This window comes from Nycticebus coucang, chromosome 6, assembly GCF_027406575.1.
Source record: "Nycticebus coucang isolate mNycCou1 chromosome 6, mNycCou1.pri, whole genome shotgun sequence".
In the NCBI taxonomy this organism is placed as follows: Eukaryota; Metazoa; Chordata; class Mammalia; order Primates; family Lorisidae; genus Nycticebus; species Nycticebus coucang.
This window is the reverse complement of record NC_069785.1, coordinates 79853281-79879874: the sequence shown is the minus strand read 5'-3', so window position 1 is coordinate 79879874 and position 26594 is coordinate 79853281. Positions and strand designations below refer to the sequence as shown.

At 37.9% G+C, this 26594-nt stretch overlaps 1 protein-coding gene across 1 annotated transcript in view; it reads right to left on the bottom strand.

Moving 5' to 3' along the window:
• SCAPER (S-phase cyclin A associated protein in the ER) overlaps nt 1-26594 on the bottom strand; it is a 580407-nt gene that overhangs the window by 252708 nt on the left and 301105 nt on the right. Inside the window, exon 22 of the mRNA XM_053594624.1 lies at nt 7125-7190. Coding sequence (XP_053450599.1) covers nt 7125-7190 — 66 coding nt within the window. The remainder of the gene's footprint in view (nt 1-7124; nt 7191-26594) is intronic.

Sequence of the window (26594 nt, the reverse complement as noted above, 5' to 3'; positions counted from 1 at the left end):
CTCTTGCTCAGGCTGGTTTCGAACTCCTGAGCTCAAGTGAACCACCCATTTCAGCCTCTGGAAGTTGTAGGATCACAGGCGTGAGCCACTGCACCCAGCTATATACAGGACATTCTACTCAACAATAACAGAATACATATCCTTCTCACGTGCACATGGGACATTTACCAGGACAGATCATATGTTAGGTTACAAATTAAGCTTTGGTAGATTTAAGAAGATAAGTATCATACAAATGTCTCCTTCAACCACAAGAGGATGAAATTAGAAATCAGTAACAGAAAAACAAAAACAAAAACAAGCCCTGGAAAATTCACAAATTTGTGGAAATTAAATAACACATTGTGAAATAACCACTGGATCAAAGAAGAAATTTTGAAGAAAATTAGAAAACACACTTATAGACAATTGAAAATGAAAGCACAACATATCAAAACTTACAAGACACAGTGAAAGCAGTGCTAAGAGGCGCAATGATAAACACGTATATTAAAAAATAAGAAATAGCCAGACACGGTGGCTCACACCTTAAATCCTAGCACTGTCTGAGGCCAAAGCGGGTGGAATGATTGAGCTCAGGAGTTTGCGAGCTGCCTGAGCAAGAGCAAGACCTTGTCTCTACAAAAAATAAAAAGAACTAGATGAGTGTTGTGGTGGCTGCCTATAGTCCCAGCTACTCAGGAGGCTGAAAAAGAGGATGGCTTAAGCCCAAGAGTTTGAGGTTGTTGTGAGCTAGGAAACCATAGTACTCTACCCAGGGTGACAGAGTGAGATTCTGTCTCAAAAAAAAAAAAAAAAAAAAAAGGCGGGGTGCAGTGACTCACGCTTGTAATCCCAGTATTTTGGAGGCCAAAGGGGGTGAATTGCCTGAGCTCATAGGTTCGAGACCAGCCTGAGCCAGAGCAAGACTTCGTATCTAAAAAAACCCAGCCAGGCATTGTAGCAGGTGCCTGTAGTCCCAGCTACTTGGGAGGCTGAGGCAAGAGAATCGCTTAAGCCCATGAGTTTGAGGTTGCTGTGAGCTATGACACCATGCACTCTACTAAGGGTAACAAAGTTAGACTCTGTCTCCCCCCACCAAAAAGTCTGAAATCAATGTCCTAACTTTACAACTTAAGGAAGTGGAAAAAGAGGAATAATCTATATTGAAAGTTTTGTTTCCTTCAGCAGGAATAATAAAGATTAGAACAAAGATAAATGAAACAAAATCGAAAAATTAAGAAAATCAATAAAACCAACAGGTGGTTTATCTTCCAAAAGATAAATAAAACTGACAAACCTTTGCTAGACTGATTATGAAAAGACTCAAATTTCTAAAATTGGAAATGAAAATGGAGACATTACTATTGATTCTATATAAATAAAAAGGATTCAAAGCGAGGATCATGAACAATTGTACGCCAATAAATCAGGTTACCTTCATAGAATGGACTACTTCCCAGAAACACAAAATATACAAAACCTAAACCTAAGGAAATAGAAAATCTAATAGCCCCATAAGAATTAAGTAGATAAAATAAGTAATCAAGATCTCTCATCAAAGAAAAGCCATGGACTTGATGACATTACTGGTAAATTCTATCAAACATTTAAAGAAAACCTAATGCTCCTCATTTTTAAACTTATCCAAAAAATCAAAGAGAAGGGAATACTTTCTAACTTATAAGTCCAGCATTATCAAAACTAGTTAAAAACACAAGAAGAAAACTACAGACCAGTATCTCTTATGAATACTAGTGTGAAAATCCTCAATAAAATCCTGGCAGAACATGACATCATATTAAGAGGATTATATACCATGACCAAGTGGGCTTTATTCCCGGAATATAAGGATGGCTCACATATATGTAAATGTATGTACTCAATGAATGTAAATGTAATACCGTACATTAACAGAATTAAAGGAAAAAACATCACAGGATCATATAAATTGATGCAGAAAAATCATTTAACAAAATTCAATCCCATTTCGTAATAAAAAATTTTACAAAGTAGGAATAGAAGCAAACTACCCCCAACATAATGAAACCCATATATGAAAACCCTACAATGAACATCATGCTTGATGGTGAAAGATTGAAAGCTTCTCCTCTGAGATCAGGAACAAGGCACTGATACCTGCTTTCACCACTTCTCTTCAACATGGAAATTCTAGATACAGAAATTAGGCAAGAAAAAGAAAGCATCCAAATTTGAAAAGAAGAAGTAAAATTATCTCTCTTCACAGATAATATTATATTATATGCAGAAAATGCTAAAGATTACACACGCATATGCAAAACTGTAATAGCTAAAGAAAAAATTCAGCAAAGTAGCAGGATACAGAGTCAACATACAAAATCAGCTGGATTTATATACATTAACAATGAACAATCTGAAAAGGAAATTAAGAAAACAGCTCTATTAACAAAAGCATCCAAAAAACCAATAGCATCAAAAAGAAAAATTAATCAAGAGAATGACAGATTTATAATGAAAACCAAAAAACACTGGACACAAATAACATACCACATGTTTATGGGTTGAAGATTTAATATACAATGATATAACAATTTTAACAAAATGTCCATAGTACCCAAAGTTATACATTCAATATAATTGCTAGAAAATTCCCAATGATATTTTCTGCAGAACAGAAGAAAATCTATACAAAAGTTCATAAGGAATCTCAAGGGATCACTGAACAGTCAAAATAATCTTGAAGAAGAACAAACTTGGGGGATTCATACTTCAAAACTTACTACAAAGCTATCATCATAAAACAGTATGGGACTGGTATACAGACATACATATGGACCAATGGGACAGGACATAGTGCTCAGAAATAAATCCTTGAATATATGGTCAAATGGCTTTCTACAAAAATGCCAAAACCACTAAATGGAGAAAGGGCAGTCTTTTCAACAAATGGCGATGGCAATTATTCACATGTAGAAGAATACAGTTGGCCCCTTACATAATACCATATACAAATATTAACTCAAAATGGATCAAAGACTTAAATGTAAGAACCTAAAGCTATAAAACTCAAATGAAAACATAGGCCAAAAGCTTCCTAACAATAGATTTAACAATGGATATGACAGCACAGGTGCAGGAACAACAAAATATAGACAAATTAGAATCCATTCGTATTTTAAAATTTTGTATACCAACAGACACTATTTACAAAGAGGCAATCCACAGGATGGGAGAAAATGTTTGCAAACAATATATATGATAAGGGCTTAGTATAGAAAATATATACATAAAATCAGTAAAATTTAACAATAATAAGAAAAAACAACCCCACTCAAAAATTCCCAAACGACTTGAATAGACATTTCTCCAAAGAACATGTACAAATGTCAAAAAATCTCATAAAAGATAGATGTTCTACATCCATAGTCATTAAGGAAATGCAAATCAGAAATAAAAGGAGACATTACCTCATACCCATTTGGATAGCTACTATCAAAAAAGCAAAAGAGGGAGGGTAATTGGTGGGACCACATTTACGGCGCATCTTACAAGGGTACATGTGAAATTTACTAGGTGTAGAATGTAAATGTTTTAACACAAGAACTAAGAAAATGCCGTGAAAAGTTTGATGAAAATATTTCAAATTGTATATAAAACCAGCACACTGTACCCCATGACTGCGTTAATGCACACAGCTATAATTTAATTAAAAAAAAAAAAGAAAGCAAGTGATGGTAAGGATGTGGAGAAACTGGAATTCTTGTACACAGTTAATGAGAATGTAAAAGCTGTAGTTGCTAAATTTGCCTTATGATCCAACAATCCACTTTTGGGTATATAATGAAAAAAATTGAAAGCAGAATCTCAAAGAGATTTTGTGCACCCATGTTCACAGCAGCATTATTCACAACTGCTAAAATGTAGAAACAGTCTGAATGTCCATCAACAGATACGGAAAATAGTATACACACACACATACATTACTATTCTTCCTTAAAAGGGAAGGAAATTCTGACACACCTGGTAACATGGATAAAACTGGAGGTCATCATACAGTGAAATAACCAATCGCAAATAGACAAAGACTATATGATTACACTAAATGAGTTATCTAGAGTAGTCAAAATCATAATGATAGGAAGTGGAATGGTTGGTGCCTCTCACTAGGGAGAAAAACAGGGAATTATTGTTCAATATTGTTTCAATTGAGCAAGATGATTGTTAATTTGTTCCTGTTAATTTTCATGTTAATTTGTAAGGGGTACTTTATATAAAACATTAGCCCTTTATCATTTTTTGTAAATATGTCCACCCCTATTTTTTTCTATGACATTTTGCCCAAGCATAAAGTTTTTATATAGTCAAACTCATCAATCTCTTCTCTCCTAACACCTGTGTGTGGAAGTTGTATTTAGAAGAGACTTTGACATTTCCTCTGTTTTCTTCTAGGGCTCTTAAAATCTTAATGATTTTATCTTTATATCCTTGATTCATTGTGAATTTATTTCAGAGAAAAGAGTGAAAAAAGGATACATTAACATTTCTTGGCTAATCTATCCTTTCCCTAATGATTTGAATTTCACCCTTGCCATTGTATCAGGAATCTGTTATGAAATAAACTACCTTATTATCTTAAAATAACTACTATCTCTTCGATCCTTGCATTTTGATCTGGACTCAGCTAGGCAATTCTTCTGTTTTCACCTATGATAACCTATGTTACAAGTGCAGTTCCTTGACTGGTGGGCGAGGTGCTGCCTAGTCTCGGATGGCCTTACTCTCTTGCCTGGAGTGGTCAGAAGTGACAGCCAGGACAACTGAGCCAGTCATTCATGTGACCTCTCACTTGCAAGGGAGCTGACTTTGGCTTCCTTACACAGTAGTCAGAGAGGAGCCAGACAAGAGTGAGAACCATGAGACCTGTAAAGCTAAGCCTTGGAAGTAACATACCATTTCAACAGCTTTCTATGTGCCAGAACCAGTGACAGGGCCAGAGTATTTTCAACAGGAAAGAAAATAGAGTCCATTCCTTCATAGGAGAAGTGGCAAAGTCATACTGCAAACAGTTATACCTCCAGGAAAGGTGCGACTTCTTCTGAACATTTTTGCAAACACTGTAGCGCAGTCATATACTAAATATCCTCAAGTATTTGGATCTATCTCTAGACTTTAAAAAAAAAACTCTTCCAACAATCTGTATTTTTATTATGTGTGCCAGCACACCTTTAAATTTTTATTTAATATGTTAGCTTGATCCTCCCTCATTTTCCTTCTTTGAAAAAATTTTCCTAGGAATTCTGATATTTCTTTTCCTATGTGTTCTTTTGAATGATTTTAGCACTATGAAGAAAATAAAGGATACTATTTTATAGAGGGATTACATTTGTAGGAATATTTAGAAAGAATGTGTACATCCTATGTATTCTATCTAAGAGTATAATCTGGCTATCCATTTATACAAGTCTCCTTGTATATTCCTTATTAGCATTTTCATTCTTTACATTTCTTCTTATGCTTTTTCTTAAATATTTTACTTCTTTATTTCTATTACAAATAACATTCTTATTTTCTAACTGGTAATCACAAAGAAAAGCCATTAACTTTTGTACCTCGGATATGCTATTTTATACATAATTTCAGGCAAATTACTCTCTATAGCTTAATTTCCCTAATTAACTTATGGAGTTGCTACGAGGAATGAGTCAGCACACACAAAGTTTGGCCTAAAGTAATGGGTCAGTAAATGTTATCTATTAGTAATATTATCGTATTAATTTGGTAACGACCCATCTTATTGAATTGATTTCTCTTGTTTTTTTACTAGTTTGTCACTTGATTCTCTTAGGCTCTGTGACATATAGTATCATCATAATCTTGATAATTTTCTGTTTTATTTAATTTTTTATATACTTTTTTCATTGCAATGGCTAACACTTTCAGAAAATAATAAATAAAAGTAGTTATATGGGGGGCTGCATTATTTATGACAGTTGAGAATATTTCTGTGTTAAATGTAAATAATGGCTGTGTTAACATTCTGTAGCATACCTACATGAATAACTGGCCATAGATATTTCTCAGTTTGGGGTGTTTACATTGTTTTTGGCCTTTGCAATATTAAAAATAAAGTGAGACATTCATCTTTGCATGTAAATATTTGGGTACATTGTGCAATATTTCATTGAGCAGGCTAAAGTTTCAGATGAAGTTCCTAAAATGCTAATGAACACTACCTATAAACAAGACTGTGCTAATATGCACTCCCATCCCTAGTCTACTGCCAGTATTATTTTTTCTTGTGTCTTTGAGATAAGAGTCTCATTCTGTCCCCCTAGGTAGAGTGCCATGGTATCCTAGCTCACACCAACCTCAAACTTTTGGGTTTAGGCAATCCCTTTGCCTCAGCCTCCTGAGTACAGGGACCCGCCACAATACCCAGCTAGTTTTTCTATTTTTAGTAGAGAGAGGGTCTTGCTCTTGCTCAGGTTGATCTGGAACTTCTGAGCTCAAGTAAATCATACACCTCAGCTTACCAGAGTGCTAGGATTATAGTTGTAAGGCACTGCTCCAAGCTCGCATATGCCAGTGTTTTTGAGTGAAGCAAAATGATGATATTTAATATTTAACTATTATTTAATTACATTTATACCCCGGTGGTGGAGTCTAAATTGTCATCTAAAACCTCCACTCTCATCAAAAATCTCATTAGAATTGTCATTAAAAGATTCCAGTTCTCTGTCAGGATTGGTTCTAGGAACAGTTCTTAAAGAGGTCTCAGAACAAGGACCAGCACATCCATGCCTAGAAGAACCAGATTTGTTAGAATGGGATTTCTTAGCCTTGGCACTATTAACATTTTGGATTAGATGATTCTCTGCTGTGGGGGCTATTCTGTATACTGAAGAATGTTTAGCAAAATCCCTGGCCTGTGCCCCTTCAATATTAGTAGCATCTTCTCCCCAAGTGGTACTTAGAACTGTGCCCAGACATGGCTATAACTGGCTAATCATTTTCAGGTGGATACAACTATGTTAAGAGAATGATGTTCCAGGGATCAGAAACAGAGCCCCTAATCATAGCCATAATATGATGGTTCAGATACACATTTATTACAGATAGAAACCAAAGAAAAAGAAAATTAACATGTGAGATAAAATACTCACTTTGCTTTATAAGGTGAATCACAGCCAGAATTTTTGGCTTCTGTTAAACTCTCATATTCCTTAGCCCTGAAGAGAAAAAAAGTATTATCACAGTTAGTTATCATGTTGCTAATTTTGATAAAAAACACAAACCTTGGCTGCATTTCCATCTCCCAGGATAAAATCATACTATTAAAGTGGAAAATCAGGAACATTATTACATCAATTTTAATATCCTGATTTCTGAAATTGTTTCTTTAAAATGACTCTACTAGAGCACCATTTTGGAAGCAGAGACAGGGCCTGCAGAGACAGGGCCTTCAGACACCAAATGTGCTGACACCTTGATGTTGGACTTCCCAGACTCCAGAACTATGAGGAAACTGAAGCTCTGAGAAGTTAAGTATATGCCCAAGGACAGCTAGTTCATAGAGCAGTTAGAATTAACTTGGATTAAGATCTTTTTGCTTCCAGAGTAACAGCTTCCTTGCAACTGGGCACAATGAGTCTGGGGAGACAAGACTCCAGGTATCTCTGGTTGGTGGGAACTGCCCATAAACATCCCTTTGAGGACACAGGGAATTAGCGAGAGACTTCTGGACCCCATGAGGAGGGGAAAAGCAGTGGAAAACTGGCAAGTGGCTGTGTGTGTTGGTTAGGTCTAATCCTGCCAGCAGCTATAAGTACAGCAGCAGTGAGATTGCAAACTGGAAAGGCCTTTCCTGTGAGCTGTTTTGGTTTTCTTGGACTTGGCACTCAGTTGAACTACCTTGGGAGAACTTGGGCAAGAGTGCGGAGGACTATAAGCACTGTCTAGGGCCCCAGACTGAGCCGCTGAGCCAGAGGAGCTAATAGTGTTCAGCTGTGGGCTGCAGGGAGCCATTGAGGGAGAACTACCCCAGCAAGCTATGCCCTCAGGGTCACAGAGCAAGGATCAGAGGGCAGGAGTGAGTAATCTAGTGACTGAGCAGCCTAAAGGTGGGGACTGAGATACCTTACAGCCTTGGCCCTCAGGGAAATAGAGTGAGATCAGTTTTGGCACACTGGGTAAGTGGACAGCCACTTCAGGAGTGATCCCAGCGACAAGTGCTTTCCTGGGAAAGCTCTTGCTTAGCCAAGTTTAGCAGTTTAAAGTGCCTTTTAAGAGGGCTGAGGGGAGATTTAGGCTCTCCATCCTGGGAGAAATCAGCAGAGGCCCCCAGTCTCCATCCAGTACACATGAATCAGCATTGTGATTAACATCTCATACCCCAGAAGATCACCTGTTGCCCAGACAATATTCAGCAAGATATATATACTGCTTTTTGTTGTTGTCGTTGTTCTTGTTTTTTAATTTCAACATCTTCCCTATAGATTTTTGTTTTCGTTTTTTCTTCATTTTTCTAGTTTAAATATATTTCTCATTGTTGCCTTTTTCAACAATTAGAACTTCATTTTTGTTAGTGTTTCTACCCCTAGTATTTGGTATTTCCCCCAATTTTATCCTGTAAAGTTTTCTGTTTGCTTGTTTTGGTTAGATTTATAGCATTTTTGTCTTTCCTCTCTACTTGGTGGAGCTGGGGTACTGTGTCTGAACCAGCTAGCAAAGGGAGGTGCTGACCTCAAGGGAACCACCCAACTCGGCACACCCAGAGGTTGGATGTTTTTCAGGTTGGGTCAAAGAAACCTACTGTACACCTATATTGCTCTGTCTCCCTCTTTCTGTGCCCCCTTGCTTTTGTCAATATTCCCTTTTACCGGCTCAGTGCCTGTGGCTCAAGCGGCTAAGGCGCCAGCCACATACACCTGAGCTGGCGGGTTCAAATTCAGCCCGGGCCCACCAAACAACAATGATGGCTGCAACCAAAAAATAGCTGGGCGTTGTGGCGGGTGCCTGTAGTCCCAGCTACTTGGGAGGCGGAGGCAGGAGAATCGCCTGAGCCCAAGAGTTGGAGGTTGCTATGAGCTGTAATGCCACAGCACTCTACCCAGGGTGACAGCTTGAGGCTCTGTCTCAAAAAATAAAAATAAAATAAAAATAAAATTCCCTTTTACCTACCCCCTCTCCTTTCTCTTTTTACTTTTCCCCTTCTCATCCTTCTGGTCCTGTACCAAAAGGACTCATCAAAACCCTGGTCCAGAGGCACAGCAACTTAAAGAGCAAGAGGAAGTGAAAGGAAAATTAGGGCAAGGAAACAGATAAAAGAAATCACTCATGAGAAACAATTAGCAGAAAAATCCCAGCAACATGAAAAACCAGTCCAGAGTAATCCTCCCCCACCAAGGGACCATGAGGTAGCTACTGCAGAGGATTCCACCTATGAAGAAATGATAGAAATGAGAGGGAATTTAGAATACAGATGATGAAAACAATGAAGGAAATGACTGAAACAATGAAGGAAACTGCTGATAAAGTGGAAAATAACCAAAAGGAAATCCAAAAACAGAATCAAATAAGAGATGAAGAATATAGAAAGGATATAGCAGAGCTGAAGGAACTGAAGCAGTCAGTTTGGGAACTTAAAGATGCAATAGAAGAAGAAAGAATCTCAAGAGGTAGAGGACAAAGCTCTTGAGATACCTCAGATAGTTAACGAGGCAGAAAAGAAGAGACAGAAAGCAGAACATTTACCAACAGAATTACAGGACTTTATGAAGTGTTCAAACATACAACATACATGTGATAGGTATCCCAGAAGGGGAAGAAGAATGCCCCAGGGGAATAGAAGCCATACTAGAGAATATTATAAATGAAAATTTCCCAAATATCACCAAAGATTCTGACACACTCCTTTCAGAGGAATATTGAACCCCAGAATATGCAATATGTTGTTGCTAACTATAGTCAACCTACTCTGCTAAAGAACAGTAGAACTATACCTATTAATCATCCCCTATTTGTGCCCCCACACTTTTCCCATCTTCTGGTAGCTACTATTCTATTCTCTAACTTCACGAGATAAACTTTTTTAGCTCCCACACGTAAGTGGGAACATGCCTAGCTTATTTCTCTTAGCATAAAGACATCCAGCTCCATCCACATTGCTGACAATGAAAGGATTTCATTCTTTTTATGGCTGAATAGCTATCTACCACGTTTTCTTTACCCTCTGCAATGAACTTTTAGGTTGATTATTCCTGGCATTTTTAATAAAACAGCTGTGAGACATAACCCATATACTTTATTAATAGCTATAGGTTTAATAAGCAGGACGATGTTAACTCCCCAAAATTACAAAAAGGAATTTATTAGAAAATGGTAGAAAAATGTTACCTAGAGAAGAACCAAATAAAGAACCACTGAAATCCTACAGACACAAATGCATTCTATGTTCACTTATAAATATACAAATATCATACAAAGACAATTATACTGGATACCTTGATTATCTACATTTTTCACAAAGTATCTATCCTCTAATTTGCCCTAAATTTCCTACACTTGACATTTTGACTTTTAATAGTGGTTATTTTAAAAGTTTACGAATACTGCTTTTTCCACACACTTTAAGGTGGCTTCATCTAACAACTGGGAAGGATTATTCAGCAATTTCAAACTAGTAGAAAGTTGAAAGTATAACTGAAACATGGAGATCTGCCATTTTCCTTGCAATAGCTAATAGCGTAAGTTAATAATTATTTCCCCCTCATTTTCAAAAGTAAATCTTAAATTCCATTTAGCTTAAAGCTTTTTTTAAAAAATGGCAAATCTTCATGTTTCATTTTCTCTATCATGGGAGAGTTTAGCGACTACAGTAAAGTAAGGTCTCTGAGAAGCAAGCATTAAGCAGACTCCTAAAGGAAGTAAAGGGCCAAGTCTCGAGAAAATCTGGGAGCAACTCAGACTAGGTAAAGATAATTTCAAACACAACACAATAAAGCATATTAAAAGCACAGAAGGGCTGCCAAGGAGGAACAGGTATGGTAATATGCTTATTGTATAATCATGCTGCTCCATTAAAAATGTTCCTGAGAATCACTGATAATCTGTCTGCATTAGTGCCAAACACAATGGCCTTTTCTCTGCATTCATGCTCACTGACCTTCCTTCTACTCTATTTCAGAGCTACCATTTTCTTTTCCAAGCCTTCTTCTTCTTTGATTTGCATTTAATTATAGTTATTTATCCTTGCTCTTGCAATTTCCACATTATTTAAATACGAGTACTAAAAACACAACGCTAGCTTTTAGTCCAAATTTCAAACTCTTCAAGTGTTTACTCTGAAAGTTCAAACCCCATCTGGTCCTCCATATCTTTAAAACCAAACTTTACCACTCTACATCCACTCCACTATATTTGTCAACAGAACTTTGGATTAACACTACAAAATTACTTTTGATCATTTAATTTTTTTCCAAATAAACAATATATTATCAAAAACATTAATACTACATTAAAATGTACCTTGATTACTATCCTTTTTCATTATTTTTCCTGCAGTACATTGTAATGTCACCCTCTATCACTTCATGCCTGCATTAATAAAATAATCTCCTATTCACCCTTCTCAACCTTATAATCTTACCAGCAAAGCACAGGTAATGAATCTTCCAAAACTGTCGATTTCTTAAATGTTGTTTCTCTGGTATCTATGGGATTCTTTTCCAAATGTTCTAGTTACAGAACTTTATGTTCTTTGACATTATCATCTACATATGTCTGGATTTATAGGCTCCAGTTCTGACACATTTGGAAACTTTTTCTTTCCTAAGGATTTTTAAGACATTTTCACTAGTGACGACATTGCCACCAGAGGGCAGAAGAGTGTGATTAAAACCAATACATACTCACTCAAAAGACCAGGTTAGAAGGAATTATTGCTTTCAATGTTAGGACAAAAATAAGTTTCAATTAAAAAGGAAAAGTAGACATTGAACAGGTTTAAAAATGAACACACTATCTATAAGTTCGTCTGGTATATCCATAGGAGAACCCAAATCGACTCTGTAGCTTCAGATGCCTCATTCGTTGGTGGCCCCTATTTCAGGCAAGGACATCAGCATACAGAGCACTACACACTCTAGGTCTAGGGTCAGGGTCACCACCAAGTTCATCAGGAGACTCACAGAATCTACTTCATACTTGTTTCTTCAGTCCATCTGCTCTAACACATGCCTGTGCCAAGCATGTTGGTATTTAGTTTTGAACATTACTGAAGTACTGTCCCACTGCTTCATATGAGGAAGTGTTTTTTTAAGTGTAGGCCTTCTAGAAGTTATCGGCCTTTATTGGCCTAAGTTTTCCTCTTTTGTAAGATGAGGGAATAAAATTTAGGTAGATTTTTATGCCTCTTCTAGTTCTAAGACTCCATGATTCTAAACCCCTTTAAATCTGTCATACAGCATGTCAAGTTGTTTGTATGATAGAAGCCCCCGAGAGGTCGTGCAGCTGCAGAGGAATGCAGCTTCCTCCCCTCACACCAAGTCAATCAGAATCAACAGGCTGAAGCCTTGGCGACTCTGACATGGGTGTTCTAAGGACTACAGTTTGATAATCACTGTAATGTTTCATGATTTGACTCATATTGACAAAGCAACATAACTTTTATTCTTTGAGTGTTTTCTTATGTACTAAGCTAGTGGTCTTAGAACATGATCTGGCTCTAGAGGCTGGAGAGTCTTTCGAAGGTACACAAGAACAAAACATTTTCATTCTCATTCTCTTACAAACACATAGTGGAGTTGATACCACACAACATGTAATATCAGAACAGACTGAATACAGGACCAGATGCAAAAAATAACCTCTCTTTATTAACTGGAAATTAAAGACATTTGCAAAAATAAAAAAACATGACTCCTCACTAATGCTTTTTATCTTAGACAATGGTTATTTTTTACAAAAACACGTTATTTGTACAGCAACGGTATTATTATTTCTAAATGATTTAATATATTTTTAAAACAATGTCTCATTTTTCATTTCTAGTGTGATAAATATTAATAAATATACTTAGATGACAAAGGCAATTTGGAGTTCTTGATAATTTTTACAGGTGTCAAAACCAAAAACGTCTGAGAACTGCTTTTGTATATATAGTATACTCTGGTGTCATCAGTACTTGTTATGACTATAAAAACAGAAAAAATCTGAGAGTTGCTTGGTGGCCCGGCTCGGATTGGGAGGAGAGAGGCGGAGCAAGATGGCAGCCGAGTAACAGCTTCCTTGCATCTGGGCACCGTGAGTCTGGGGATATAGGACTCCAGGCATCTCTGGCTGGTGGGATCTGCCTATCATCACCACTGAGAGGATACAGGGAGTCAGCGAGAGACTTCTGGACCCCAAGAGGAGGACTAAAACAGCGGAAAACAGGCAAGTGGTCGCGTGTGTTCAATCCATGTAAACCTGCCCGCAACTGTTCAGTAGCAGCGAGACTGCAAACCAGAAAGGCCTTACCGGTGAACTGTTTTGGTGTCTTTGGACTTGGCACTCAGCTGAACTGCCTTGGGGAGAGCCTGAACGGGAGTGCGGAGAACTTTGGCCTTTGTCTAGGGCCCCAGTCTGAGCCACTGAGCCAGACGGAGCTAATAGTGTTTGGCTCTGGGTCACAGGCAGCCATTGTGAGCGATCTGCCCCGGCAAGCTCCGCCCTCAGGGTCGCAGAGCTGGAATTGGGTGGGAGCTGGTAACCCAGCGACCAAGTAGCCTAAGGGCGGGGTCTGAGCCGCCTTGCAGCCCGAACCCTCGAGGGCAGAGGGAGGCCAGTTTTGGCACACAGGGTAAGTGGACAGCCACTTCAGCACTGATTCCAGCGACAAGCACTTCCCTGGGAAAGCTTCTGCTCAGCAAGTGAAGAAATTCAAAGTGCCTTTTAAGTGGGCTGAAGAGAGATTTAGGGTGTCTACCTGCTAGGGTTTGAGAAACTAGCAGCCTCCAGTCGTATCAGAACTGTGATTAACATCTCACACCCAAGACCAAGTGTTGCCCAGACAATATTCAACAACATATACATACTGCTTTGTTTTTGGTTGTGGGTTTTTTTTTTTTGGGGGGGGGTTTGGTTGTTTTTTTTTGTTTATTTTGATGTTGTTGATTGTTGTTTTGTTTTTTTAAGTTCAACCTTTTCCATACAGATCCTTTTTCTTCCTCAATTTTTCTAGTTTAATTATAATTTCCCATTGCTGCCTATTTCAATAATTAGAACCTCATTTTTGTTAGGGTTTCTACTGCTATTATTTGTTTTTTTCCAGCCAATTTTATCCCGTAAAGTTTTCTGTTTGCTTGTTTTAGTTTGATTTATAGCATTTTTGTCTTTCCTCTCTACTTGGTGGAGGTGGGGTACTGTGTCTGATCACGTTAGCAAAGAGCTGCTGACCTCAAGGGAACCACCCAACTGGGCACCCCCCGAAGGTGGGTTTTTTTTTAAGGTTGTATCAAAGTACCCTACTGTACACCTATATTGCTCTGTCTCCCTCTTTCAGTGCCTCTCTTCTTTTTGTCAGTATTCCTTTTACCAACCCCCTCTAATTTCTCTATTTTTCTTTTTTTTTTCTTCTCACTCGGTCCTCCTTTCTTTCATCCCTTTTTTGCTCTTCAACCTTCTCACCCTTCTGGTCCTGTAACCCTTAGTCCATAGGCATGAGAACTTAAAGAGCAAGAGGAAGTGAAAGGAAAATTAAGGCAAGGAAACAGATAAAAGAAATCACTCATGAGGAAGAATCAGCAGAAAACTCCAGGCAACATGAAGAACCAGTCCAGAACAACCCCGCCAAGGGACCATGAAGTAGCTACTGCAGAGGATTCCACCTATACAGAAATGTTAGGAATGACAGAAAGGGAATTTAGAATACACATGTTGAAAACAATGAAAGAAATGATGGAAACAATGAAGGAAACTGCTAATAAAGTGGAAAATAACCAAAAGGAAATTCAAAAACAGAATCAAATCAGAGATGAACGATATGAAGAATATAAAAAGGATATAGCAGAGCTGAAGGAAATGAAACAGTCAATCAGGGAACTTAAAGATGCAATGGAAAGTATCAGCAACAGGTTAGACCATGCAGAAGAAAGAATTTCAGAGGTAGAAGACAAAGTTTTTGAGATAACTCAGATAGTAAAAGAGGCAGAAAAGAAGAGAGAGAAAGCAGAACGTTCACTGTCAGAATTATGGGACTTTATGAAGCGTTCCAACATATGAGTTATAGGAATTCCAGAAGTGGAAGAAGAATGCCCCAGAGGAATGGAAGCCATACTAGAGAATATTATAAAAGAAAATTTCCCAAATATCACCAAAGATTCTGACACATTGCTTTCAGAGGGCTATCGGACCCCAGGTCGCCTCAACTCTAACCAAGCTTCTCCAAGACACATTGTGATGAACCTGTCCAAAGTCAAGACAAAAGAAAACATTCTGCAAGCTGCCAGGAGTAAGCACCAGTTGACCTACAGGGCCAAATCCATCCGAGTGACCGCAGACTTCTCTAATGAAACTTTCCAAGCAAGAAGACAATGGTCATCTACCTTTAATCTACTTAAACAGAACCATTTCCAGCCCAGAATTCTGTACCCTGCTAAGCAAAGCTTCAAAATTGATGGAGAAATCAAATCATTTACGGATATACAAACATTGAGGAAATTCGCCATAACAAGACCAGCTCTACAGGAAATACTTCAACCTGTTCTGCACACTGACCACCACAATGGATCAGCAGCAAAGTAAGAACTCAGAAATTAAAGGACAGAACCTAACCTCCACACTGTTGCAAAAGATAAAACTAAACAATGGACTCTCACCAAATAAGACGAATAGAATACTACCACACTTATCAATTATCTCAATAAATGTTAATGGCTTGAATTCCCCATTGAAGAGACATAGATTGGTTGACTGGATTAAAAAACACAAGCCATCCATTTGCTGTCTACAAGAAACACACCTGGCTTCAAAAGACAAATGAAAGCTCCGAGTCAAGGGTTGGAAGACAATTTTTCAGGCAAATGGAATTCAAAAGAAAAGAGGAGTTGCAATCTTATTTTCAGATACATGTGGATTTAAAGCAACTAAAGTCAAAAAAGACAAAGATGGTCACTTTATATTGGTCAAGGGAAAAATACAACAAGAAGACATTTCAGTTCTAAATATCTATGCACCCAATTTAAATGCTCCCAGATTCTTGAAATAGACCTTACTCAGTCTGAGCAATATGATATCTGATAATACCATAATAACAGGGGACCTTAACACTCCTCTTACAGAGCTGGACAGATCCTCTAAACAGAAATTAAACAAGGATATAAGAGATTTAAATGACACCCTAGAACAACTGTGCTTGATAGACGCATATAGAACACTCCATCCCAAAGATAAAGAATATACGTTCTTCTCATCACCCCATGGAACATTCTCCAAAATTGATCATATCCTGGGACACAAAACAAATATCAACAGAATCAAAAGAATTGAAATTTTACCTTGTATCTTCTCAGACCATAAGGCACTAAAGGTGGAACTCAACTCTAATAAAAATGCTCGACCCCACTCAAAGGCATGGAAATTAAACAATCTTCTGTTGAATAACAGATGGGTGCAGGAAGAAATAAAACAGGAAATCATTAACTTCCTTGAGCATAACAACAATGAAGACACAAGCTACCAAAACCTGTGGGATACTGCAAAAGCAGTTTTGAGAGGAAAATTCATCGCTTTAGATGCCTACATTCGAAAAACAGAAAGAGAGCACATCAACAATCTCACAAGAGATCTTATGGAATTGGAAAAAGAAGAACAATCTAAGCCTAAACTCAGTAGAAGAAAAGAAATATCCAAAATCAAATCAGAGATCAATGAAATTGAAAACAAAAGAATCATTCAGAAAATTAATGAAACAAGGAGTTGGTTTTTTGAAAAAATAAATAAAATAGATAAACCATTGGCCAGACTAACGAGGAATAGAAAAGTAAAACCTATAGTAACCTTAATCAGAAATGATAAATTGGAAATAACAACTGATCCCACAGAGATACAAGAGATCATCTCTGAATACTACCAGAAACTCTATGCCCAGAAATTTGACAATGTGAAGGAAATGGATCAATATTTGGAATCACACCCTCTCCCTAGACTCAGCCAGGAGAAATAGAGCTCCTGGACAGACCAATTTCAAGCACTGAGATCAAAGAAACAATAAAAAAGCTTCCAACCAAAAAATGCCCTGGTCCAGATGGCTTCACTCCAGAATTCTATCAAACCTTCAAGGAAGATCTTATTCCTGTACTGCAGAAATTATTCCAAAAAATTGAGGAAGAAGGAATCTTCCCCCAACACATTCTATGAAGCAAACATCACCCTGATACCAAAACCAGGAAAAGACCCAAACAAAAAGGAGAATTTCAGACCAATCTCACTCATGAACATAGACGCAAAAATTCTCAACAAAATCCTAGCCAATAGATTACAGCTTATCATCAAAAAAGTCATTCATCATGATCAAGTAGGCTTCATCCCATGGATGCAAGGCTGGTTTAACATACACAAGTCTATAATCGTTATCCACCATATTAACAGAGGCAAAAATAAAGATCACATGATCCTCTCAATAGATGCAGAAAAAGCATTTGATAAAATCCAGCATCCTTTTCTAATTAGAACACTGAAGAGTATAGGCATAGGTGGCACATTTCTAAAACTGATTGAAGCTATCTATGACAAACCCACAGCCAATATTTTACTGAATGGAGTAAAACTGAAAGCTTTTCCTCTTAGAACTGGAACCAGACAAGGTTGTCCTCTGTCACCTTTACTATTCAACATAGTGCTGGAAGTTCTAGCCAATACAATTAGGCAAGACAAGGAAATAAAGGGAATCCACATGGGAGCAGAGGAGGTCAAACTCTCCCTCTTTGCTGACGACATGATCTTATACTTAGAGAACCCCAAAGACTCAACCACAAGACTCCTAGAAGTCATCAAAAAATACAGTAATGTTTCAGGATATAAAATCAATGTCCACAAGTCAGTAGCCTTTGTGTACACCAATAACAGTCAAGATGAGAAGCTAATTAAGGACACAACTCCCTTCACCATAGTTTCAAAGAAAATGAAATACCTAGGAGTATACCTAACGAAGGAGGTGAAGGACCTCTATAAAGAAAACTATGAAATCCTCAGAAAGGAAATAGCAGAGGATATTAACAAATGGAAGAACATACCATGCTCATGGATGGGAAGAATCAACATTGTTAAAATGTCTATACTTCCCAAAGCAATCTACCTATTCAATGCCATTCCTATCAAAATACCAACATCGTACTTTCAAGATTTGGAAAAAATGATTCTGCATTTTGTATGGAACTGAAAAAAAACCCGTATAGCTAAGGCAGTTCTCTGTACCAAAAATAAAGCTGGGGGCATCAGCATACCAGATTTTAGTCTGTACTACAAAGCCATAGTGCTCAAGACAGCATGGTACTGCCACAAAAACAGAGACATAGACACTTGGAATCGAATTGAAAACCAAGAAATGAAACTAACATTTTACAACCATCTAATCTTTGATAAACCAAACAAGAACATACCTTGGGGGAAAGACTCCCTATTCAATAAATGGTGTTGGGAGAACTGGATGTCTACATGTAAAAGACTGAAACTGGACCCACACATTTCCCCACTCACAAAAATTGATTCAAGATGGATAAAGGACTTAAATTTAAGGCATGAAACAATAAAAATCCTCCAAGAAAGCATAGGAAAAACACTGGAAGATATTGGCCTGGGGAAAGACTTCATGAAGAAGACTGCCATGGCAATTGCAACAACAACAAAAATAAACAAATGGGACTTCATTAAACTGAAAAGCTTCTGTACAGCTAAGGAGACAATAACCAAAGCAAAGAGACACAATCCTTTCCTACACAATGGGAAAGGATATTTGCATATTTTCAATCAGACAAAAGCTTGATAACTAGGATCTATAGAGAACTCAAATTAATCCACATGAATAAAGCCAACAATCCCATATACCAATGGGCAAGAGACATAAATAGAACTTTCTCTAAAGATGACAGACGAATGGCTAACAAACACATGAAAAAATGTTCATCATCTCTATATATTAGAGAAATGCAAATCAAAACAACCCTGACATATCATCTAACCCCAGTGAGAATGGCCCACATCACAAAATCTCAAAACTGCACATGCTGGCGTGGATGTGGAGAGAAGGGAACACTTTTACACTGCTGGTGGGACTGCAAACTAGTACAACCTTTCTGGAAGGAAGTATGGAGAAACCTCAAAGCACTCAAGCTAGACCTCCCATTTGATCCTGCAATCCCATTACTGGGCATCTACCTAGAAGGAAAGAAATCCTTTTATCATAAGGACACTTGTACTAGACTGTTTATTGCAGCTCAATTTACAATCGCCAAAATGTGGAAACAGCCTAAATGCCCACCAACCCAGGAATGGATTAACAAGCTGTGGTATATGTATACCATGGAATACTATTCAGCTATTAAAAAAAATGGAGACTTTACATCCTTCGTATTAACCTGGATGGACGTGGAAGACATTATTCTTAGTAAAGCATCACAAGAATGAAGAAGCATGAATCCTATGTACTCAATTTTGATATGAGGACAATTAATGATAATTATGGTTATGGGGGGGGGAAGAGAAAGAGCGAAGGAGGGAGGTGGGTGGAGCCTTGGTGTGTGTCACACTTTATGGGGGCAAGACATGATTGCAAGAGGGACTTTACCTAACAATTGCAATCAGTGTAACCTGGCTTATTGTACCCTCAATGAATCCCCAATAATAAAAAAAAAAAAATCTGAGAGTTGCTTTACACATGTTCTCAGGCCTATCATTACCTATCCCCAAAAGTTTCAGTGATTCCTCATAGTCCCCAGTATAAAATCTAAACCACTTGACATCTGAGAACAATAGTACTTCAAAAATTTTGTAAATACCTTACTCCACTTTAATTAATTAATTTATTAGACTGAGTCTCTCACTCTGTTGCCCCAGCTATAATGTAGTGGCATCATCACAGCTCACAAATTCCTAGGCTCAAGTGGCCCTCCTGCCTCAACCTCCAGTGTAGCTGGAACTACAGGTTCATACCACCATACCCAGATAATTTTTCTATTTTTTTGTAGAGAGAGGGTCTCCCTCTTGCTCAGGCCTGGTCTCAAGAGATTCTCCCACCTCCACCTTCTAGCGTACTAGGATTACAGACGTGAGCCACCGTGCCCTGCCTGCTCTGTTTAACTTTTCTATTATAAAATAACACAGCTCTATTAAGCAAAATACGCAAATGTGTAAATCAAAGAAAAGAGTTTTCCTAATTACACTACCAAACATTGCCCCCCCACCACACTTCTATGTTTTAGTCATTTTCTCCATGTACAGTATAAATTTTTAACAGCACTTGCAGTTATGCTATACAGTCAGCCCTCTGTATCCATGGGTCTACACACAAACAACTAAAGATCAAAATTATTAGAGGGAAAAAAGGATGGTTCTACTTCTATTGCACATACATGCGCTTGATTTTCCTTGTCATCATTCTAAACAAGTATTTACATACCATGTATATCCATAAGATATTATAAGTAATCTAAGATGATTTAAAGTATATATGGGATGATTGCATAGGTCATATGAAAATACTGCACCATTTTTTTTTAACTTTTTAGCTTGTTTATATTTCAAAGTTACTTTCATTTTTTATGAATTTACTTATTTTTTTTAATTGTTAAATCATAGATGTGTACATTAGTGCAATCAAGGGGTACACTATGCTGGTTTCATATACAATCTGAAATATTCTCATCAAACTGTTCAACGTAGCCTTCATGGCATTTTCTTAGTTATTGTATGTAGATATTTGTATTCTGCCTTTAGTAAGTTTCGCCTGTACCCATTAGAAGATGCACTGTAGATGTGACCTCACGCATTACCTTCCCTGCACCCTAATCTCCCCGCTCCCTTCCCCTTCCTTGGCCCTTTCCTCATAGTCTTGTACTATAGTGGGGTTTTAGCCTTCATGTGAAAGCTATAATTTAGCTTCATAGTATGGCTGAGGACATTGGATACTTTTTCTTCCATTCCTGAGATACTTTGCTAAAAAGAATATGTTCCAGCTCCATCCATGTAAACATGAAAGAGTTAAAGTCTCCATCTTTCTTTAAGGCTGCATAACATTCCATTGTATACATGTACCACAATTTGCTACTCCATTCGTGGGTCGATGGGCACTTGGGCTTCTTCCATGACTTAGCAATTATGAATTGGGCTGCAATAAACATTCTGGTACAGATGTCTTTGTTATATTGGGATTTTTGGTCTTCTGGGTATAAACCTAGTAAAGGAGTTATAGGATTGAATGGCAGGTCTATTTCTAGGTCTCTAAGTATTCTCCAAACATCCTTCCAGAAGGAATGTATTAGTGGGCATTCCCACCAGCAGTCTAGAAGTATGCCCTTTTCTCCACATCCACGCCAGCATCTCTGCTTTTGGGATTTTGTTATGTGGGCTATTCTTACTGTGGTTAGGTGATATCTCAAAGTAGTTTTGATTTGCATTTCTCTGATGATTAAGGATGATGAGCTTCTTGTCATGTGTTTGTAGATCGTGCATCTGTCTTCTTGAGAGAAGTTTCTCTTCAAGTCCCTTGCGCACCCTGAGATGGGATCATGTGTTCTTTTCTTGCTAATATGTTTGAGTTCTCTGTGGATTCTGGTTATTAGACCTTTATTGGAGGTATAACCTGCAAATATTTTCTCCCATTCTGAGAGCTGTCTGCTTGCTTTACTTACTATGTTCTTGGCTGTGCAGAAGCTTTTTAATTTGATCAGGTCCCAGTAGTGTATTTTTGATACTGCTTCAATTGCCTGGGGAGTCCTCCTCATAAAATATTCACCCAGGCCGATTCCTTAAAAGAGTTTTCCTGCACTTTCTTCAAGTATTTTTATAGTTTCATATTTTAAGTTTAAATCTTTTATCCAGTGAGAGTCTATCTTAGTTAATGGTGAAAGATGTGGGTCCAGTTTCAATCTTCTACAGGTTGCCAGCCAGTTCGTCCAGCAACATTTATTAAATAGGGAACCTTTTCCCCACTGGATGTTTTTAATTGGCTTAGCACAGATCAAATAACGGTAAGTAGCTGGATTCATCTCTTAGTTCTCAATTCTGTTCCAGACATCTAATTCTCTGTTTTTGTGCCAATACCAGGCTGTTTTGATCACTATCGATTTATAGTACAGTCTAAGGACAGGTAGCGTGATTCCTCCTGCTGTGTTTTTATTGCTGAGTAATGTTTTGGCTAATCGAGGTTTTTTTCTGATTCCATATAAAACGAAGTATTATTTTTTCAAGATCTTTAAAATATGACAATGGAGCTTAAATAGGAATTGCATTAAAATTATATATTGCTTTGGGTAGTATAGACATTTTAACAATGTTGATTCTTCCCAGCCATGAGCATGGTAGGTTTTTCCATTTGTTAACATCTTCAGCTATTTCTTTTCTTAAAGTTTCATAGTTCTCTTTGTAGAGATCTTTCACGTCCTTTGTTAGGTATACTCCCAGATATTTCATCTTCTTTGGCACTACTGTGAAAGGAATAGAGTCCTTGACTGTTTTTTCGGCTTGGTTATTGTTGGTATATATAAAGGCTACAGATTTATGGGTGTTGATTTTGTAGTGTGAGACACTGCAGTATTCCTTGATCACTTCTAAGTGTTTTCCAGATATATGATCATATCATCTGCGAAGAGTGAAAGATTGATCTCTGTGGATACTTTTGATTGCCTTCGCTTCCCTAATTGCAATGGATAAAACTTCCATTACAATGTTAAAGAGCAGTGGAGACAAGGGGCAACCTTGCCTGGTTCCTGATCTAAGTGGAAATGATTTCAATTTAACTCCATTCAATACGATATTGGCTGTGGGTTTGCTGTAGATGGCTGCTATTAGTTTAAGAAATGTCCTTTCTATACTAATTTTCTTAAGTGTTCTGACTATGAAAGTATGCTGGATATTATCAAAACCTTTTTATGCATCAATTGAAAGAATCATATGGTCCTTATTTTTTAGTTTATGTGCTGAATTACATTTATAGATTTATGTATATTGAACCAGCCTTGAGACCCTGGGATAAATCCCACTTGGTCGTGGTGTTATAATTTGTTTGATGTGTTGTTAGATTCTGTTTGTTAGGATCTTATTGAGTATTTCAGCATCAATATTCATTAGTGATATTGGTCTATAATTTTCTTTTCTTGTTGGGTCTTTCCCTGGTTTGGGGATCAAGGTGATGTTTGTTTCATAGAATGTGTTGAGTAATATTCCCTTTTTTTCTATATTTTGGAAGAGGTTTAGTAATATAAGAACTAGTTCTTCTTTAACGGTTTGGTAGAATTCTGATGTAAAGCAATCTGGTCCTGGGCTTTTCTTTTTAGGGAGATTTTATATAGTTGATGCTATTTCAGTACTTGATATAGGCCTGTTCAACATTTCCACTTCATTCTGGCTAAGTCTTGGTAGGTGGTGTACTTCCAGGTTTGGTTGATTTCTTTCAGATTTTCATATTTCTGAGAGTAGAGTTTCTTGTAGTATTTGTTAAGGATTTTTTAAATTACTGAGGGGGTCTGTTGTTATTTCATTGTTATCATTTCTCATTGATGAAATTAGAGATTTTACTCTTTATTTCCTGGTTAGGTTGGCCAAAGGTTTATCTATCTCATTGATGTTTTCAAAAAACCAACTTTTTGATTTATTGATCTGTTGTATAATTCTTTTGTTTTCAATTTCATTTAATTCTACTCTGACTTTGGTTATTTCTTTTCTCCTGCTGGGTTTGGGGTTGGAGTGTTCTTCCTTATCCAGTTGCTTGAGATGTCACATTAAGTTATTAACTTCCTTTCTTTCCGTTTTCTTGAGGAAGGCTTGCAGCGCTATAAATTTCCCTCTTAGGACTGCCTTTGCAGTATCCCAGAGGTTCTGGTAATTCGTGTCTTGATTGTTGTTTTGTTCCAAAAATTTGGTGATTACTTTCTTAATCTTGTCTATAACCCATCTATCCTTCAGCATAAGGTTGTTTAGCTTCCATGTTTTTGTATGCGTATGCAGGTTTCTGTTACTGAGTTCTACTTTTATTCCATGACGGTCTGAAAAGATGCAAGGAATAATTTCTATTTCTTTAAATTTTCTGAGGTTAGGTTTTTGGCCTAGGATGTGGTCGATTTTCGAGTATGTTCCGTGGGCTGATGAGAAGAATGTGTATTCAGTTTTGTTGAGATGAAATCTTCTGCAGATGTCTGTTCAGTGTAGATGTCAAATGGTTAAGTTTAAATCTAAAATTTCTTTGCTTAGCTTCTTTTTGGAGAATCTATCCAGCACTGCTAAAGGGGTGTTAAAACCTCCAACTACTAGGGAACTGGAGGAAATCAAGTTGCTCATGTCTGTTAGAGCTTCTCTTATAAATTGAGGTGCGTTTTGTCTGGGTGCATAAATATTAATAATTGAAATCTCATCATATTGAGTATTACCTTTAACAAAAATGAAGTGTCCAACCTTGTCCTTCCTCATTTCGGTTGGTTTAAAGCCTATTGCATCTGCGAATAGGATTGCAACGCCTGCTTTTTTCTGCTTTTCATTTCCCTGGAGTATAGATGACTGTCCCTTTGCCTTGAGTCAATATTTGTCTTTTAATGTAAGATGCGATTCTTGTATGCAGCAGATATCTGGCTTGAGTTTTTGTATCCAGTCAGTCAACCTGTGCCTCTTTAGAGGACAATTTAAACCATTCACATTAATTGAGAATATTGATAAGACTTTCGAGAGTCTGGTGGACATTTTTAATCCTTTTGCGACTGTGGAAGTTGGAATTTGATCAAAATTTTCTGGGTGGGTTTACTTTTGTGGTAGAGGATTACACTTGTCTTTATGGAGGATAGGTCTGACAATATCCTGGAGAGCTTGTTTAGTTAAGGCAAATTTCTTCAACATGTGAATGTCATTGAAGTATTTTATTTCTCCATCATAAATGAAGCTCAGTTTAGCTGGGTACAGGATCATGGGTTGAAAGTTATTTTATTTTAGTAAATTAAAAGTCGATGACCATCCTCTTCTAGCTTAAAACATTTCAGCAGAGAGATCTGCAGTTATTCTAATATTCTTGCCCTTGTAGGTGATGATTTTCTTTCATCTGAATGCTTTCAGATATTGTCCTTCATATTAATTTTAGTGAAATTGATTATGATGTGTCTGGGGGATATCTTGTTTGGGTTGAGTCATGTTGGAGTTCTGAAACTGTCTGCTATCTGAATTTCAGAATCTCTTGGCATGTCTGGAACGTTCTCCTTCATAATCTCATGGAGAAGAGACTCTGTGCCTTGTGAAGCCACTTCATCGCTTTCGGGGATCCCTGTAAGATGAATATTGGTTTTCTTCGAATTATCCCAGAGTTCTCAGAGAGTGATCTGTTTTGCCCTCCATTTCTCTTTCTCTTTGAGAATTTGGGAGCATTCAAAAGCTTTGTCTTTGATGTCAGAAATTCTTTTTTCTGCTTGCTCCATTCTGTTACTGAGGGATTCTACTGTGTTTCTCAGATCTTTGAGGGATGCAACTTCTGTTTCAATGTGTCAAAATCTTTGGTCATTTGGTCTTTGAATTAGTTGAATTCTTCAGATATCTTTTGGGTTACTGCTTGGAATTCTAATTTGATCTTATTTGCTATCCCAGATTCTGAATTCGATTTCTGACATCTCAGCTATTTGTGCATGGGATCTTGTGCTGTGTCTGCCCCATTGATCCCTGGGGGAGTTGATCTACTTTGATTATTCATATAGCCAGAGTTTTTCTGTTGATTTCGCCTCATGATTATTTTTCACTGTTGCCTCTGGCTGTCCTCAGAGTTGGGGAGGTGTCTCTCCAAGATTAGACTCCAGCAGGATCACTCTATTGTTGCTGGATCTTTGTAGGGAGTGACCCTGCGTAGTTTCTCTGGGGCTGCCCCAGCCAGGGATTTCTTGTTGTGGAAGCAGCTCTGGAGTGTGACATACCCTAATCCAGCAACAGGGCGGGAGGTGGTGTGCACAGTTTTGGGAGTGCCGGGTGCTCAGTGACTTTGGTCCAAAGAGCCCAAGGCTCAAGCAGTCTATGACCAGGAGTAGGGTTCTGTGCAGAGGAAGAAAGGGCTCCGGAGGGTACACGGCTACCAGAGTCCCTGGCCAGAAGAGTGGGCCGGTGTGGAGGCAGGGAGAGTACAGGAGGGAGGACGCAGGGTTGTGTGGCTCCCATAGTTCCTGGTCAGGGCATGCGGAGGCCCGGCGGGTCAAGGATCGTGGCGCAGCTCCTATGGAGGTCCGGGTTGCGCAAAGCCGAGGTGTTTGAGCTTACTATGAACTGTGACGCCACGGCACTCTACCAGGGCAACAGCCTGAGGCTTCAGTGTCTACTGCACCATTTTATATACAGGACTTCAGCATCCCTGGATTTAGGTATCTGCAGAGGGTCCGAGAATGACTTAGCCCTCTGTGGGTGAGATAATTGTATATAAAATT